Consider the following 16,519-nt stretch of genomic DNA (forward strand, 5'->3'; position numbering starts at 1 on the left):
CCTACATGTACATACATGTATTATACAAGAAATTGGTAACTCACTTCCATATTAATTATAAAGAACAAAGATGAAAACGACTTTGGCAAAACTTGAAACAGTGAGTGTACAGTGCTACGTGTACATACATGTACGTACAATGCATATCAGGGAGTTGAGATACTATCAAGCAAACAGTTGACAAACTTGAACTCCCATACAAACACGAACATGTACTTCATGTAGTATGCATACATGTATGTAAAATCACAAATTGGCCACTTTTAATTCCATAATTCTTGTCCATGTACAGGAAGGTCTTTGATTGCTCAAGAGTTATCAAAGCCTGGACATGTATTAAACCGATACGTGATTGATTTTACATTATATCAAGTCATCTGCTGCCCTTGTGATGTGTGACATTGAGGTTGTTTTTTGACAGGAAATAGACAAATTGCATTAATTGTGAATACTGCACAAAAACAAAGAGAATTACATGTACATGTAGTACATGTATGAATTACAATGGGTACTGAAGGGGCATAAAGCATGTACTTGTAGTAATACATGCACACTGAGTAAATAATAAACAATCTGCAATAAAACGTTTGATATTTCATCATAAGGTTGACCTCGATGTGTTTATGCCAAAACTTATTACTCATTATTTACATATTGTGTGGTTTTGCAAGATACTAAAAAATGGTGGTGAATCGAGGAAGTACAATCCCATAATCATGTGACATGGCTTTCCAAACTTTATCATCACTGTGGAATGGATTTACAATACATGTACATGTACACTGTAGCCTATTACCAATAACCTGAAAAAAACTAACAGATGAATAATAAACAGGAAAATATTTTAGCCTAAATAATTTCAATTACATGAACTAGATAAATGAATTCATGAATTCATTTATTGATTAATTACACCACTCAAAATTAATCAATAAATAGAGAAAAAAGTCATCAAAAATAATTTTTAAAAAAATGTAGATCTCACATGTAAATTGTACACCATATTGTAGGCCTACATCTTTGTGACCTAGTTTACATACAGTAGCTTGCAACACTCCTCCACACTAAATAGTAATACAAATATGTGGACAAATGATTCAGAGATCAATATAAAAATCAATAATTCGTGAACCATTGTTTAGTCTGTTGCTACTTTTCAACGCACACTGAAGGTCTATGGGCTATGAGAACTTTTTCTTTCATCATTTTCCTGTACATGTACACACTGTACAGTACATGTACATGTATGTACATCAATATCATGTACTGCCAAAGAAAATGAGTGTGGCCTACATTGTATTATATAAACTTGAAAGGGAAGGGTAATAAGCCAAAACAAAACATTACAGTTTTGCCTGCATTATACTTTGCTATAGTGTACAGTATACAGTATAAATCTGTATGGATGTTGCAACTGTACAATATCTGTAGAAGTTTTTATTGTACAGGTATATTGTTGCCTTTTTTTATTACCAATTACCTTTCAACGTGTTCCTACATGTATATCACTTGCAAATTTTTCATCATACGTGATAATCCCCAAATTATTTCACAATAGGCTTTTAAGCCTTACATTGAATAGTAAATTGAAAAAAAAATAATAAACTATACATGTAATTGATTATGACCCCATTATTTGTCCAAAAGGTTGCATGGCTGTTTTCCAAAATCTTTTTTTTTCCTTTTTTACTTCTACATGTGTATGTAAAACAGTCATTATCTACTGGTCTACAGTATATGCCCTTAAAACTGATTGACTACATACATTAAGTGGACCTACATGTACAGTATGTGTAGGTCTACATGTACAGTAATGGAAGAAAACAAAAACATACAAGTACATGTACAAAGTTCTATACCCCAGTTCATGGTTCTTATCAAGTGCTATAAAACTGTCAAAGATTAAATCTAAATGTCTACAAGATGTTGGCCCAATATTTGCTCAGGATATACATGTACAAGTCTAGAACTGCATGATAAACATTGTTCCCACACATGCTGCTCATCAAAATGAAGAGAGCAAATTGCACCAAAAATAAAAATAAAAAACAAAATTATGAAAGCAAAAACAAAAAAAATAGGCCTACAACTCAAAAACAAAAATAAAAGAATATGCATGTAGGCTTTTTTTTTTAATGGAGGTGGTGTTAAATTACATGTACAAAACATGTATGACAATGATTAAGTAGTCTTTTTGATTTATACCTAGGTTTTCTATAAAACAGAGATTGTTATTTCAGAATTGGTCAGGGTACATGTACATGTAGTCAACCATTTTATTATTTGGAAGAGAAATAATTAATCGATCAGAGATAGGCACCAGCAGTGGAGAAAAAAATCCAAGTAAAATGCGATTGTACTTGTACTGTACATCTGCGTACAACAAGTACATGTAATTCAACATGAAACACAATATGGACCCAAGGCAAATAAATAGAAATTCCATGTACATGTACATGTATGTGTGTAGTGTACAGATACAGGTAGTCCTGTAGAGGTCAACAAAACATGAAGTGTGTAGGTTATTATTATCCCAGTTACCAAAATGCTTTGTTATGCAAATATACACAGTGAAAAGGGATATTCTGAACAAATATTAAATTTCTATAGACCAAGTGACCATGGGATGCAATACTGAAGAGGTGAACTGACTCACTTGCAGTAACTTGTAGATGGGGGAAGGAAGGGGAACATCCAAAGATTTGTGTGCCAAGAGTCTCTGGGTGCTCTCCTTGCTTTCCATTTTCACTGTGGCCTAAGGCGCAATGTCAGCATAATTCACACAAGGCGCTACACCTGCAGATGGTTCTAGGATGTTGATGACGCCTTCTGACGATGCACATGAATGTTTTACATACAGTAGAATCTAATTTTTTTCTACTGTTCAATCCCAACATGTGGGGGTAACATTACAGTACGCTTTAATATTTGCACAAAAAGGCGCCAACCCTCTTTGCATAGCAAGCTACACTGTACATAATATTGTCAGTGATTTTATGAGCAAGCACAAACCTACATGTAATTTTTGGTCAAACTTTTAAAATTAAGTGTATTGCATTGCTGAAAGCCTTCTTTAACTCTACAGAATGACCGAATTTCAGATAAAAATTTGCATTATTTGAAGAGCATATTTAAATTTCACACGAAACGCCACATGTACATGTACCCCTCCTTTGATTTTTCGAAGTGGCACAACCCATTCTTCCTGACTGTAGCAGTCTCCAGAATGGAGCGCAGATGTCAATGATCCAACCTATAGGCCTAGATGTTGCACTTTATACATGTACATGTATGCATTGAATGATTTTACGAACTGGCTCAAACCGCGGTTTGTGCCGCTAAAAAACAGTGCGGAAGGTACATGTACGCATGATTTTACGAGGTGTCCTTAACCCCCTGTTTTTAAAACTTTAATAGCAGTTTCTGAAAAGGTCTGCATTTCATTTCAAATATTGAAAAAATGTACAATGTAGTATGCTTTAAAAAGGTAGCTCTGGTGAAAGCACAAAAAATACTGTTACATACATTGTAAGCATCAGAAAAACACTGAAAACTTTGGACATGATTATCTCAAAATAGTGTTTTGGAGACCAGCTGAGGTTTGTAAAATCACTGACGATATTACATGTACATTAGTACACTGTAGGCCTGCATGAAAAAACACTGAACACACAAAAAAATGCTACATGTACCAAACATTTACTTCCTTGTGAACGATCCTAATTTGCAATGACTTTATATGGTGTACATGTACTTGTTTGTTATCCAACAAATCTAAAAACACACAATCTCCAATTTTAAACTCAAACAGAAACAAGATTTCCACTTGTTAATGTTTACTGCAGACATCATTGGTGTTCAAAATGGAAAATGATCACAACAAAAACACATGTAGGAGAGCACTTGAAAACACATCTTCCAAAGACACAACCAAAATTGACCACTCCCCCAGAACGGCTGAATTCATTTTTCCTCTGCCTGAAACAAGGAAATACACTCTCAATGTCATGAAAAGGAGAGTCGTGAGAAATTATTTTGTTTGTTTTTTGCGACTGAAGCAGCATTTTACATACATGTACATTTATTCATTTTGTTTTATTTACCCAGGGTAGTCTCTTCAGTATACAACTGCTTTGCAAGAGAGCCCTGTTATGTAAACAAACATATTACAATATGATACAATGTAAAAGAGTAAAACATTACATACAACATACAGTGAAAGCAACTATAAAAACTAGAGAACAACAACAAATCACACCAGCATGATAAAATAGAAATAGTTAAAAATAGAGTGATACAATAAAAAATGAACATGTACATGTAATATCAACACTTTTATGCAGCAGATGTTCTACACTCTATTCATTGTCTTTAAATTAGAAAAAGAAATCCACCAATCAGACTGACGAGAAGGAAAGAGGGCGTGCCTTGTGAGAGAGATTCAGCATACCGGTACATGTACATGTATATACACAGGAGTGTTCAAATTCTCCCAGGTGCATTATGCACATGTGAGCTTCATCAGTTTTCACCTCATTCAAGAACTACATGTATGTATCCATGAATTCTGGAAATGCCAAGAAATTCAGGGACACCTGAAAAGTACTATTACAATTACACAACAATTGAATGTAGCAAGTTTCAACATTGATTCTATTTTTAAAGAATGTGTGCCTTTACAAATGACGCTCATACATGTATTTATTTTTTGCTTGCACTCGCACTTAGTGATTTTTTCCCATTTTAAAAAGTGTGTGAATAATATTAGCTGCTAAAGGTCTTCCTTGATTTTGGTCACTTGGCCGAAGTTCAAACTTGCTTTATTACGGTATTGTCTGATTTCTTTTTAAACTCAAATTTGAAGATTCCAGGAGATGCCTCTGAATTTCTGGAATTTTGGGATTCAGTTTTGGCTGGGTGATTTGTTTCTTACTTTATCTGTGGAAACACTGGGAAATACATATGTACATGTATAATATGCACTGCTTTTGGTGGAGAGAGATGACTACATTCTGCACTGATTTGGTCTGTGAAGGAATTACTCCTGCCCTTTATGCTGAAAAAAAAGTGAAACTGGAATTGTATGAAGCTAGGCCTTTGACGGATACCCTTTTCGCCTTTCAAATGTTCCCTATCAAACAATCTAATACTAGTAGTTTAATAAAAAAAATTGAGCTTCCTGAATTATCATAAATCACAAAAAAAGTTGACCTACTCTTTACATAACCTACATATACCAGCAGACTGACTCAGTTGAGTGTCCCAAGACTGAGATGCACATTGAACATCAACAGAGTTGAATGATACATGCTTGCTGGAGTGGCCGTAATTGTCATGTCTTGAAAGAGTTTGGAATTGATTGAACTTCAGCATAAATTTCATCTGTTATATTGCACTTTGTTGTCAAATAAATAATGGCTCAAATCTGGCAAACATTCAAATAGCGCAAATAGTACTATTCGGTTGATGAATTTGGGTAAAACTAATTGAATGCACTGAATGTTTGAGTTTTGCTAGTGCACATGTAAGGCCTCCTGTACAGTACTGTCAGTAATATTATCTGAAACTGGTATGTTGTGTAAAAAAGAATAAAAAATTGACAGCCTTGAATGTATGTCAATGTAATCTGACTATCCTGTGAATTTCATTGTATTTCTGAATTCATATTCTTCAATTTACTACACACTATACAAAAGAAAATTTAAACATTAATTTTTTATAAATATTATCACATTCATAATATGATCCGTCTTTCATAATCTTTTTTAAACCTGGCAATTTTTTTTTCTTTATTCACCAGACCACTGTACTTTTAAGCATACATGTACGTGTATAATAGGCCTCAATCTACATGTAAATGTAATATGAGGCCCTCTTTTGGTGAAAAGTATTAAATGTACCTGTACAGTAGCATATACAATATGTAATCTTTTTTGAATGAGATGAAAATAATAATTCTCTGAAGAAAAGTTTTAATTCTGGGTCAAGATACATGTATATGAATAACTGTAGTACATGTAAAACCTGACAGTGGCCAATTATCAAGCATTGCAAGATCAATATGTCATACAAAACAAAAAATTACATTTTATTCTATTAAATGTTAAAAAACAAATAATCACATGGTTTCCCTATAAAATGAATCCTAAACACATACACGTACAGATGATAAAGAAATAACCATATATCCTTACCAGACACTTGTGTAATTTGTATCTCAAATGATCCATAGCTCGGTGAAACTCCCTAGACGCTATCCGCCTCCATGGGGGCTGCCCTAAACTCTGCCAACGATGTCATGTAAATGGATTCCTAGAAAGCAATCAAGAGAGACAATGTAAAAATGGGGAATACACAGAGACAATGGAGAATAGAACAGACTATACAGCCACTACGGACAACCATACAGTACATGAGGTCACAGGATGTGTGTTAAATGACGTCGTTAAAAACAGGATTTGATCAGGCACACTGATGCACACATGATAACCTTGACAACTGTTGGATAATGAACTGACAAATTAAACAAATGAGAAAATCACATGAGGTGGTTTCAGACCGCCTCAAAGTTCGTCAGTTCCAGGTATTTTCTGATCTGGAAGTTTACCCCGATCAGAAAATACCAGGTACATGTACATTGGTAATGTGAAAGCAAACTACGCGTTATTTTCCCTATAAAAGAAAATACCTGTTATTAGTACATGTAGGTACTTGGCGAAATTACAAGAACTTTCGCGGGGATTTGTCCAAGATCGCAGGTATTTTGGCAATGTGAAAGCAATTTACGTGAACTTTTAGCCCAGCATGCCGTTGAGCGCGGGCGGCGTGGGTGGCTGCTGGGCTAGTGATTTTGAATCTCGCGCCTTGCCTGCTTATCAGACCATACTGCGCATGCTCGTAGCTTCAGGAACTTATCCCAAAGAGTATGTTTCGAGGCAGTGTGAATGTAGGAATAATTAATGGGCATTTTTTATCCTTAAAAAGTTCTAGTAATTTAACGGGTATTCTTATGATCAAGGCGGTTTGAAACCACCTTTTGTTGTATTTTCTTGAATGGTACTATTAATTTTGAAGAAAAAGAGGAATCTGTATTCATTATTTTGTATGCTATAATACATGTAGTTATCTTGTTTGAATCTGCAAGAAAATAAATTCTTTTTTTCTACTTCTTAATGATTTGTTGAACTTTAACGACTTGGTTAAAAAATAAAACAGTAGGGGAAGGCGGGGTAAGTTGAGCATAGGGGCAAGTTGAGCCACCAGCCCCAGGCCAATAATGAATGAGTCAGACATTGTGGTGGTGTCATGTATTGATGACCCATAGCATAACCCCTAACCCCACCATTTTGTTTTCAACTTTGAAACAAAAAGTAGTTTTTTAGAGGGAAAAATATGAATTTCAGCCAAAAAAGTAAAAAAGAGTGTGAAATAGATAAGTGCTTTATAAACACACACGTCTTTAAATATAATGAAGACATGATAACAACATTATTAGTTCAGGTATGGATCTTCATTCTTGTCATAGTCTTTTATATGATGGATGCATAATAAATGTGTGGATACAAAATTATCGCACTAAGTTCGGACTGGGGTAAGTTGAGCCAAACAGCATGGGGCAAGTTGAGCCATGGTGATACCTATGGTAATGTATCTTAGAAAACAAACAAACCATAAAAATCGATTGAAATGCTGGCTGAAAGGAGTTAATTTACATGGCTGCTCTTTTCCTTTTAAAGGATGTTAGTATTTATAGAGAATTAGCAAGTGAAAAGACTTTAAACAAAAGATTGATATGCTGGTTCTCCCCTCATACATTTTGTACGTAGTTTTTGTGGCTCAACTTACCCCAGAAGGTGGCTCAAACTTACCCCATATATGGGGCAAGTTGAGCCATTTGACATCGTTTTTTTCAAAGGTCACGATGACTTTCAGTGTGGGGATAGAAAGTTATATATAGGTGGAAAATATTCCGGAAGAATTAAATTTCAAGGCAAGGTACTTATTTCGACAAGATTTTTAATCATATCAATTCTAACATGCAAAAAGCAAAAACTGTCACAACTTACCCCGCCTTCCCCTACATGTAAAGGCTACATGTACATGTACATGTAGACTGATTCCAAAACATGCATCATCAACCTTTATATACTGTAGATAGAAATATGAAATTTGTCTTTCAGTATGGGCCTACACTATCCCCCCCCCCCTCCCTCAAACTATAGAATGTATTATAATACACAATACATGCATATATGAGGAAAAAGAGAGAAAACCAACAGGAAAACAAAGAAGAAAGAACGAGAGAATGAAAGAAAAAAAGACTACTAAATGTATGTACATGTAGGGAGCCCGGAGGGGAGTGATGGCATATTAAACATGGCTACATTATGTACATGTACTGTTATGTACAGAAGTATGTACATGTATATGACATTATGGTAATTTATGTGCCACCTCGTGAAGTACTACACCCAAAAAGCAAGATGTCAAATAGGCACGTTTGCAAGAGGGGAAAACAGAGGCATTGCTGACGTTTGGAATACTCTGAGATCATCAGAGGCCCCCCATGAGTCATAACGAAATACGAGAGACCCACTCTCCTCCTGCGACTCCACACAATAGCTAACATCATTATCGATATTACCGGGCTGAAGGCGGCACATTACCAACACATTGCGCAAAACATGCCAGACCTTTTTGCTGATATCCGTTCGATTTGCATGGATGAGTGCATGCATCTATGGCATTTGTTTTCAGATTGCAACTGTGCCGCGGTATGAAAGACTTGCTTTCAGCGTCATTAGAGTACATCACATTTCACTTCATCTGCATTTACGCTTTGCTATTATTTTTTCAAGTCTAGTGAAGTAATAACAGCCTTTCATTACAAATGGAATGAAAATGAAAAACCCATCTGAGGAAGGAAGCACATACGTGTCTATACATTTGTGCACATGACCCTTGTACGCCTTGTACATGTACATACTGTAAGGGGATAAGGTTTGAGAAGCAATTTGACCACCATACAAAAAAAAAGAAATATTCCTGTATGTTGCACCTACATGTACTCATATGCCTACCTGTACAAGTGAGATTTAATATTTTGATGAAATAAATGATATCATAAACTGTATTATTTCTTTATTTTAAGTACATACTAGTCCATACATGTAGTACATTTTATAGATCAAAAGAAGTCTGAAAGCATATCAACTTGCAGTCATGACCTGCTACCCCGAAATGTAGATCTAGAAATCCACTTTTCAAGCATGGAATGGGCTGGAAAATTCAGGATCTTTTTCTGTACATACATGTATGTAGCTTTGCATTCTAAAGATCCAACTTTAATTGGTGATGTAAAGTAGAAAATGCTTCTACATACCAATATTATAGACTATCTTCCAATAAAAATGAATGCCAAATTTAAATTTTTACAGCTATTAATTAAAAAAGGCCAAATTTGAATTCTAACAGCTGAAAATGCCACATTTGAATTCTAACAGCTGAAAAAATATACAACGACCAATACACATAATGCACACAGTGCATGACACTGGCACTTGTCCGATGGTCCCAGACTGGTACATGTACATGTAAATATTGCTGTCGGGCCAAAAACTTTTCAGAAATAGCCAGATTTACTGGTCCGACATGACCAGTATGTATCTAACTGTTACAATACATGTATATTCTTATATGTTGTAAATTATGAAAATGGCTCTCATGTCTCAAAAAAGTCAAAATATAGCTGTCATGAATTATGTTGTGTGTGTACTACTTTTTTGGGGGGGGGTAGCAATAAGCAATAAAGACAGCAAAATAAACTCGAGTCTGTTTTCACATTTTTCTTTAATTTTGGGACCAGTAATACTGGTGAAAAAGGTCCAGTAAAAATTGAAAAAAGTTGTGGAAAAACTGGGTATGTACTGGTCCGACATGATCAGGTCGGACCAGTAGAAAAAAGGGTTAATTTGGAGTCCCGATTCACATACAGTATCCTGACCCTAAGTTTAACGTAGCTTTAGACGGGTTTAATACTCAGTTCCTCATCTACCCTGCCAACATAAAAGAAAGATCTACATTTATGTATATAATAATAATAATAATCCGCTTTTATATGGCGCTTAATCCATCAGAACGACGTTTCTAAGCGCTTTACAGATATATTATTACCCCGGTCATCGGATTCAATCAGTCATTCCCGCACACAATGTGTGCACATCCTCCACTCCCTGGGGAGTATTCCAGTCAGTCGCCTGTGAGGCGCACACAATACTGGACAAGCTACAATGACTTTCACATCCTACCGGGTACCCATTTAGCACCTGGGTCGAGAGTGGCAAAGTGTGGATTAACGCCTTGCCAAAGGACACCAGACCGCGGTGGGATTCGAACACACGACCCTCTGTTTACAAGGCGAGAGTCAGAACCACTACACCACGGCTCCTCCACATATACATGGAAGGTGTGTCTTTTGGGGGGTGGGGAGGAATATGTATGATATGAGTACAGACTGCAGAGCTCTCCGTACTTGTACATGTACAAGGAGGGTCAGTATCATTATCAGGGGTGTGGATCACAATGTACATGTACATGTAGAAGGCCTATTTTTTCCAGAGGTGTGTCCTACAAATGTACATGTACATGTACATGAAGTCTTTAGGCCTAAATGGTACATGTATATACAGTAAATGTACCTGATACACTTTGCAATGTACATGTATGTGCAATAGTCGATGCACTTGTGCACATTGGATCCAATTTATATTCCAAGTTTGCAACTTGGAAATGTGCACTGCTAAATGCCACACTCAAACACTTTTACACCTCAAGTGCCCCCAAGAGCTATGCAATATTCATGGTGCTTTAGGCTTCCAAAGGAAGAACTACTGAGTGTAATGCATTATTTTTCCTGTGCTCTACGAGTTAAAGAATTTGTAACTCGTGGGCCTACAGGGTTGCATTATTTTCTTACAAAATTGGCTACATACATACATTGTATACAAAACAAAGGACAAATCTGAAAATAATATCATGCAAGATTTTAAACTTCTGCCTACATGTATGTGCATACATACAATATTTGTACGGAACTAATTGGCAGACCTACATGTACCATGGGAATGAATCCAGTCAGCCTTGTACTCTTTCAATTGATTGGAAATTGATCAGCAATTTTGTTCCAATGCTTACATCACACATGTATGCTGCAGTCTAAACAAATGGATTATGGATATAATTATAAAGAAGCCAATCTGCAATTCATCACATTACATACCGGTAATTATTACAGTACAGGTACATGTACATTACCGGTATCTAAAGTGTTTACTGCTCTTTTTCATTTTTTTTCTGCAATATAAGCTGCTGGCTATTACATGTAAAGTAGTCGTGAACAACTACTGTACCCTGCACTGTTCAACATGAATGTTCTAGTTTAATACTCTACAGTGTATGATCTTCAATAATAAAGCAGTTCATTTTTAATCAGAACACCCAATTTCAAAATCCTTTGTAGTACGTCATGAAGGTCTATGTACAGTACAAACACATTTGGCCTTCTGGTGATAAAAAACTGAAGTACACAGATGTAAACAAGTCCTTGATAAAGTTTTTAAAAACTACATTTAAATGGAAACTACTGCTGCAGTAATGTATGTGAGAGAGAAACGCTATATTAAAGGCCAGCAGTATGGGCCTAAACATTTTTAAACTGTTACAGGTGAGGTATATGTATATCAGGGACTCAGTTTTATAATTATGAGGGGAGCAATAAAAAGCTCTCCTAGTTAACTTTTAAGGAGAGCGGTGGATCGAGGAGCACTGCAAAAAGCTCTTCTTCAACATACAAGGGGAGCTTTCTGTCCAATTAACGAAACGGATGGAGGAAATGTATGTACCGGTACTATCATAAGTTACAATCAACAACCAAAGGAAGTTTTTATAATTGTTTTACAATGTATTATAATTACTGTGCAAGCTGTTATTTTCGGGTACAGAATTTTTCGCGAATCGCGGGGATCCCGACATTTTCGCGGGTTGGCGATTGGAAGATGTACAAAACATTTCCACAGCATTTCTAAGAAGCAAACTAGTGCAAATTACGTGCAAATTTATGCTCCTCAAAGTCCTTATGCTGATGTGTCTTTTGTACATAAATATGTCCCTGTAAAAACAGTTACAAACTGTGGAAAAAGGTGGCTTGAACTTCACTTTTTTTTACCTTTAGATCTGAAAATTCATCATGCCACAATTTGATCTGTAATCTACAGGGTTAAGCAATCTTTGGAATTTGTGATTTGTTCGATTAATTTTTCAAAAAGTTGGTAAAAGTGCAAAAATGTGGAATTTTGTGAACAGAACCTTCACCTAAAAAGCTCTGGTAATGTGACTTATGAATATTAATGAGTATGCAAATAGCTGCCAATACGTGTGTATAGAGTCAATCAGATGAAAATAAAATCAAATTATTTCATGAAAAATACATTTTGATATTACAGAGAGTGTATAAATATTGATAAACTAATATTAGAAAATAGTTTAGGCTCTGATTTTGTTTGAAATTAAAAAAAGTGAAATTCTAGCTAACTTTTTGAATCACTAACTGTATTTTCTAAGCCTTAATTTTTGTACATATACAGGTGCATATCTCCATTTTCTTACTACATGCACACAGGATGTTTTCTGTAGTAAAGCTTTGCTGTTGGGGACATTGGCACTAAGAAATGTGTCAATATTTTTGCGTGTTGTTAAATTCGCGGCCGATCGGCACTTCGCGAAATCCGCCGAAAATAACAGCTTCTACAGTAGATTGTGTGTAATAAAACCCGTTTCAGTTAGGTTTTGACTTTGGCTAAAAGTTAAGCCACTGACAATTTATTTTTTTTTTCAGGGGCTCCATTTTAAACTTTTTTGGTCAAATTTCGGGGGCTACTCTTTGCATTTTGGGGGCTCTTTTTAAATACTACTTTTTGGTATTTTTAGGAATACCTGTTCACTTATTAATGAATTATTACTTTTTGTTTAATATTGTATGATTTTTAAAGTTATTTTTCATGCTTAGAATCTTGGATGTGGGTGTGTGCGTGTGTCACTGTGAGTTGGACTTGGATATAAATGAATTTACATGTAATATCTAATTTCTACTCCATCTATTCCAGTACGATACCCTGTACTCAGCCATGTACATGTAATAAGGCCCACATACTCTAACTTTTCCTGAAGTTCTTTGAAAACGCAGATCTCCATGAAAATTTCATTTCTCTATGGGGGAGTATAAATTCGGTGAGAATGTATTAATTAAGAACTTAAATATACATGACAATGAAGAAATCATCAAACTTTATTGGCAGTTTTGAATAATATTTCTGAAAAGTAAACTTTGTCTGAAACATAAAATCACCATCATTGAGGCCTTTACTGAGCAAATTGTCCCCCAGAGCTCTGTCAGAGAGACAGAGCTCAACCTGGCTAGCTAGTAAAAGCGCCAATGCGTGAGCCTGCCGCCGGCCTTGTAAAATACCGTAGATGGAGCTTTGTTTGATGATTTATTGTCTGATATAATACCTCATCCCCTAGAAAAAGAAAACAAATGATTTTTTAGTTATAATTAATAAATAAGATAACTTATTTTGGAAGTTAATACATGTAGGCCGTTTTGAAAAGCAAAGCCAAATGACAACTCACCAATGCTACATGTAGGTTACTAGACTATAGGACTTATTTCCTGTTTAATTCGAATTATTTTATCACAGACTTGTGATATCTGTAGGGGAAACATGTGCATTCGAAATTGCACATGGTGGTAGTCGTAATGGACCCCTATACATGCAACTGTTTCCCGACCGTTGCATTGATTTTTTTTTCCATACCTGGTACCATGTGTATGGAAATATGTGGTACATAAAAAATAACGCAACTTCGGAATTTGAAACTGCGCTACTCGCTATTTTTACGGCTTATTCATTCATGATTTTGAGTGGGATCTTGGATGATTTTTAAATGGTAAGCGGAGCTCGAGCATATGGCGCTAGTGGGCCGTTGAGTTGCTATCACTCGGCAATAATTTCGGGGGCGATATTCAGATCTTACGTCACCCCCTAAAGCATGATATTGGGTATTTCGAGGGCGACTTAAGGCATATCCGCGCAGCTCAGCGATCGCGAGGCACGCTATTAATCACGCTACATAAAATGGATTAAGGCGCGCATGTAGCGCGCGATCACTCTCGCGCGCCTTAAAATCAAGTCCGTGGTATATGTAAGGCAGTTGTAGGCTCCGGGAGGGGGGGGAGAGCATTCAAATGACGAGTTGATACCATGCATGACCATAGGGTTTCACAGGCCAGTGATTTGAATTCTGAGAAGGGGTACCCGGTAGGCCTGAAAGTTTTGCCTTCACTTCCAGTGGCTGCACCAAAAATTTATCCCAAAAGTCAATCTTAAATATAAATGTGTGGTACTGCAAAATCGCAATATATGGGTTAAAAACAGACATACATGTACTTTTAATACAGCTTTTCGACATGCACTCAGTCATCAGAGTAAAATCGTATGAATGAAGAGAATGCTAGAACAAAACAATATAATAGAACTATAAGAGACAATGGACACTAAATGACGAGCTGTGATTTGGCTGTTGAGGTACATGTACATGTACAAGTATAAAACAAAATAGGCTTTTAATAGTAACAGCCTTTATTAGTTAAAGTTGCTGTAGTTGTTTTGCTTATAATGTACATGTATAAAAGGCTGTTACTAAGCCTACATGTACATGTAGATGTATTTCGTTTACATGTACCCCAATCGCCAATCACATCTCGTTTTAGCATCCAATGTCTCTTTCGGTTATACAGTGTACACTCTGTACAGGGTATTTTTTTCATTCTAGCGTTCTGTTCATTCAAGCAATTTTACTCCAGATGATGAGCGCATATCAATATAAAGCTTTATATAAAGTATGTCCCTTTATATATTTTCACGAAGGTCCATCTTCTTTTACAATAAAACTTTTTTGTAACTTTCACTATCAACTACACGTACTGTACATACATTAAATTCAAGAGATTTCACAATTCTGTTTATGAAAAACATCCTGTTGAAACACCATTTGGCAAATAAATGAGTCAAGTATTTTCCGGTGCTTGAGAGATAAGGAGTGATAATTTACAACTCTGCCACAAGGATTTTATTTATTTCAATTCAAACAAATGCAAAGATCTGGTATAGGAACATGTAGGCCTATTTTTTATCAATAGAGACTATTACAGAAATTACAATCAAAACATGTATTTCCACCTCTCTTTTTTAGCTACAGTTCAGATAGTTTACAAGGTTAAAGGCACGGTAATTAATTATGATGCATTATTGTAGAACACTAAAAGACTTCTGATATTAAAGTAAGTGTTACATGTAGGCACTGCATGTACATGTATATAAAATCAAGTACAATTATTATTACACAGGCCTCCCAACCCACTGTTTAAAACTAGAAAATTTTGATGATTTTCTTTTTCCCAAAATAGGAAGAAACAGTATTTCCAATAATTGCTCAATGCACGATTGTGCAGGAAAACTGATCATTAAATGTAAACAGGAAAATCATAGTAGGCCTAGATCTCAGAGGAGTCAAAATGCTTTCTCCAATGATAAATGGTACAGAAATCTGTCCATGTGTACATGTAGGCTACATGTAATACTGTAGTGTAGAAAATAATCCTGAGTCGAATCGATTTTAAAATCGGTGTTCGATCGATGTCATCGAACACCGGTGCAGATTTTGCAAAATCGGTGCATCGAAAAAAAAAGAAAAAAAATATGTTGGCCGGCCGATTCGTTTGGGTTACACAATCAATCATCAAAATATCAGTAATGTCCAACTTTACTACTACTTACTTGATTTCTATTGCCCCCAAAATGAAACTGAATGAGTAATTATGATGCTATTCACCATTAATTTGAAGTTTATTTCGATCATAGTTTGAGTCTTACTCGTCTGCTCGTGCCGAGATAATTTATGCACGATGAATTCATGAATGGAAGTCATGGCCATCGATCGTGCATGCGCAGTACTGTTCTTTAATCAAACCAGAAAATGGCCGGAAATTGACGCGATCAACGTAAAATAAATCTTGCTTTCATGAACAATATTAAAAGCATGACCATAGAACATTATTTAATCGTAATATTTAACAATAATTTGCATATGATAATCATTAATATGAATTTAGAGCTTGATGTGAAACGTTTGTATTTCGTTTCAATTTTCAATGGCGGACATCTCATGACGATCGACTTGACTTCTTGAGTCGAGCTAGTGCACTTGTCTAAAAAAAATAATCATCACGTCAGGATTGATTCTCGAACATTGTCTACATGCAAAAACTCTGTTCAAGTTCGTAATATCACCATATATCATTTTACATGACAAAACAGAGAAAATTGCGTTTGATATTTTTTTCCATCAATTTGAAGCTAGTTTGTGCCCAACTTTGGGCTCTGATTTCATGAATGGGAAAATA

At 35.6% G+C, this 16,519-nt stretch overlaps 1 protein-coding gene across 1 annotated transcript in view; it reads right to left on the reverse strand.

Moving 5' to 3' along the window:
• Window positions 1-16,519, reverse strand: part of LOC121409551 (alpha-N-acetyl-neuraminyl-2,3-beta-galactosyl-1,3-N-acetyl-galactosaminide alpha-2,6-sialyltransferase-like) — a 48,117-nt gene that overhangs the window by 24,556 nt on the left and 7,042 nt on the right. The window contains exon 2 of the mRNA XM_041601467.1: window positions 6,195-6,312. Within this exon, the coding sequence (XP_041457401.1) occupies window positions 6,195-6,230 (36 nt within the window). The 5' untranslated portion in view covers window positions 6,231-6,312. The remainder of the gene's footprint in view (window positions 1-6,194; window positions 6,313-16,519) is intronic.

Source organism: Lytechinus variegatus, chromosome 1 (genome assembly GCF_018143015.1).
Source record: "Lytechinus variegatus isolate NC3 chromosome 1, Lvar_3.0, whole genome shotgun sequence".
NCBI lineage: Eukaryota > Metazoa > Echinodermata > Echinoidea > Temnopleuroida > Toxopneustidae > Lytechinus > Lytechinus variegatus.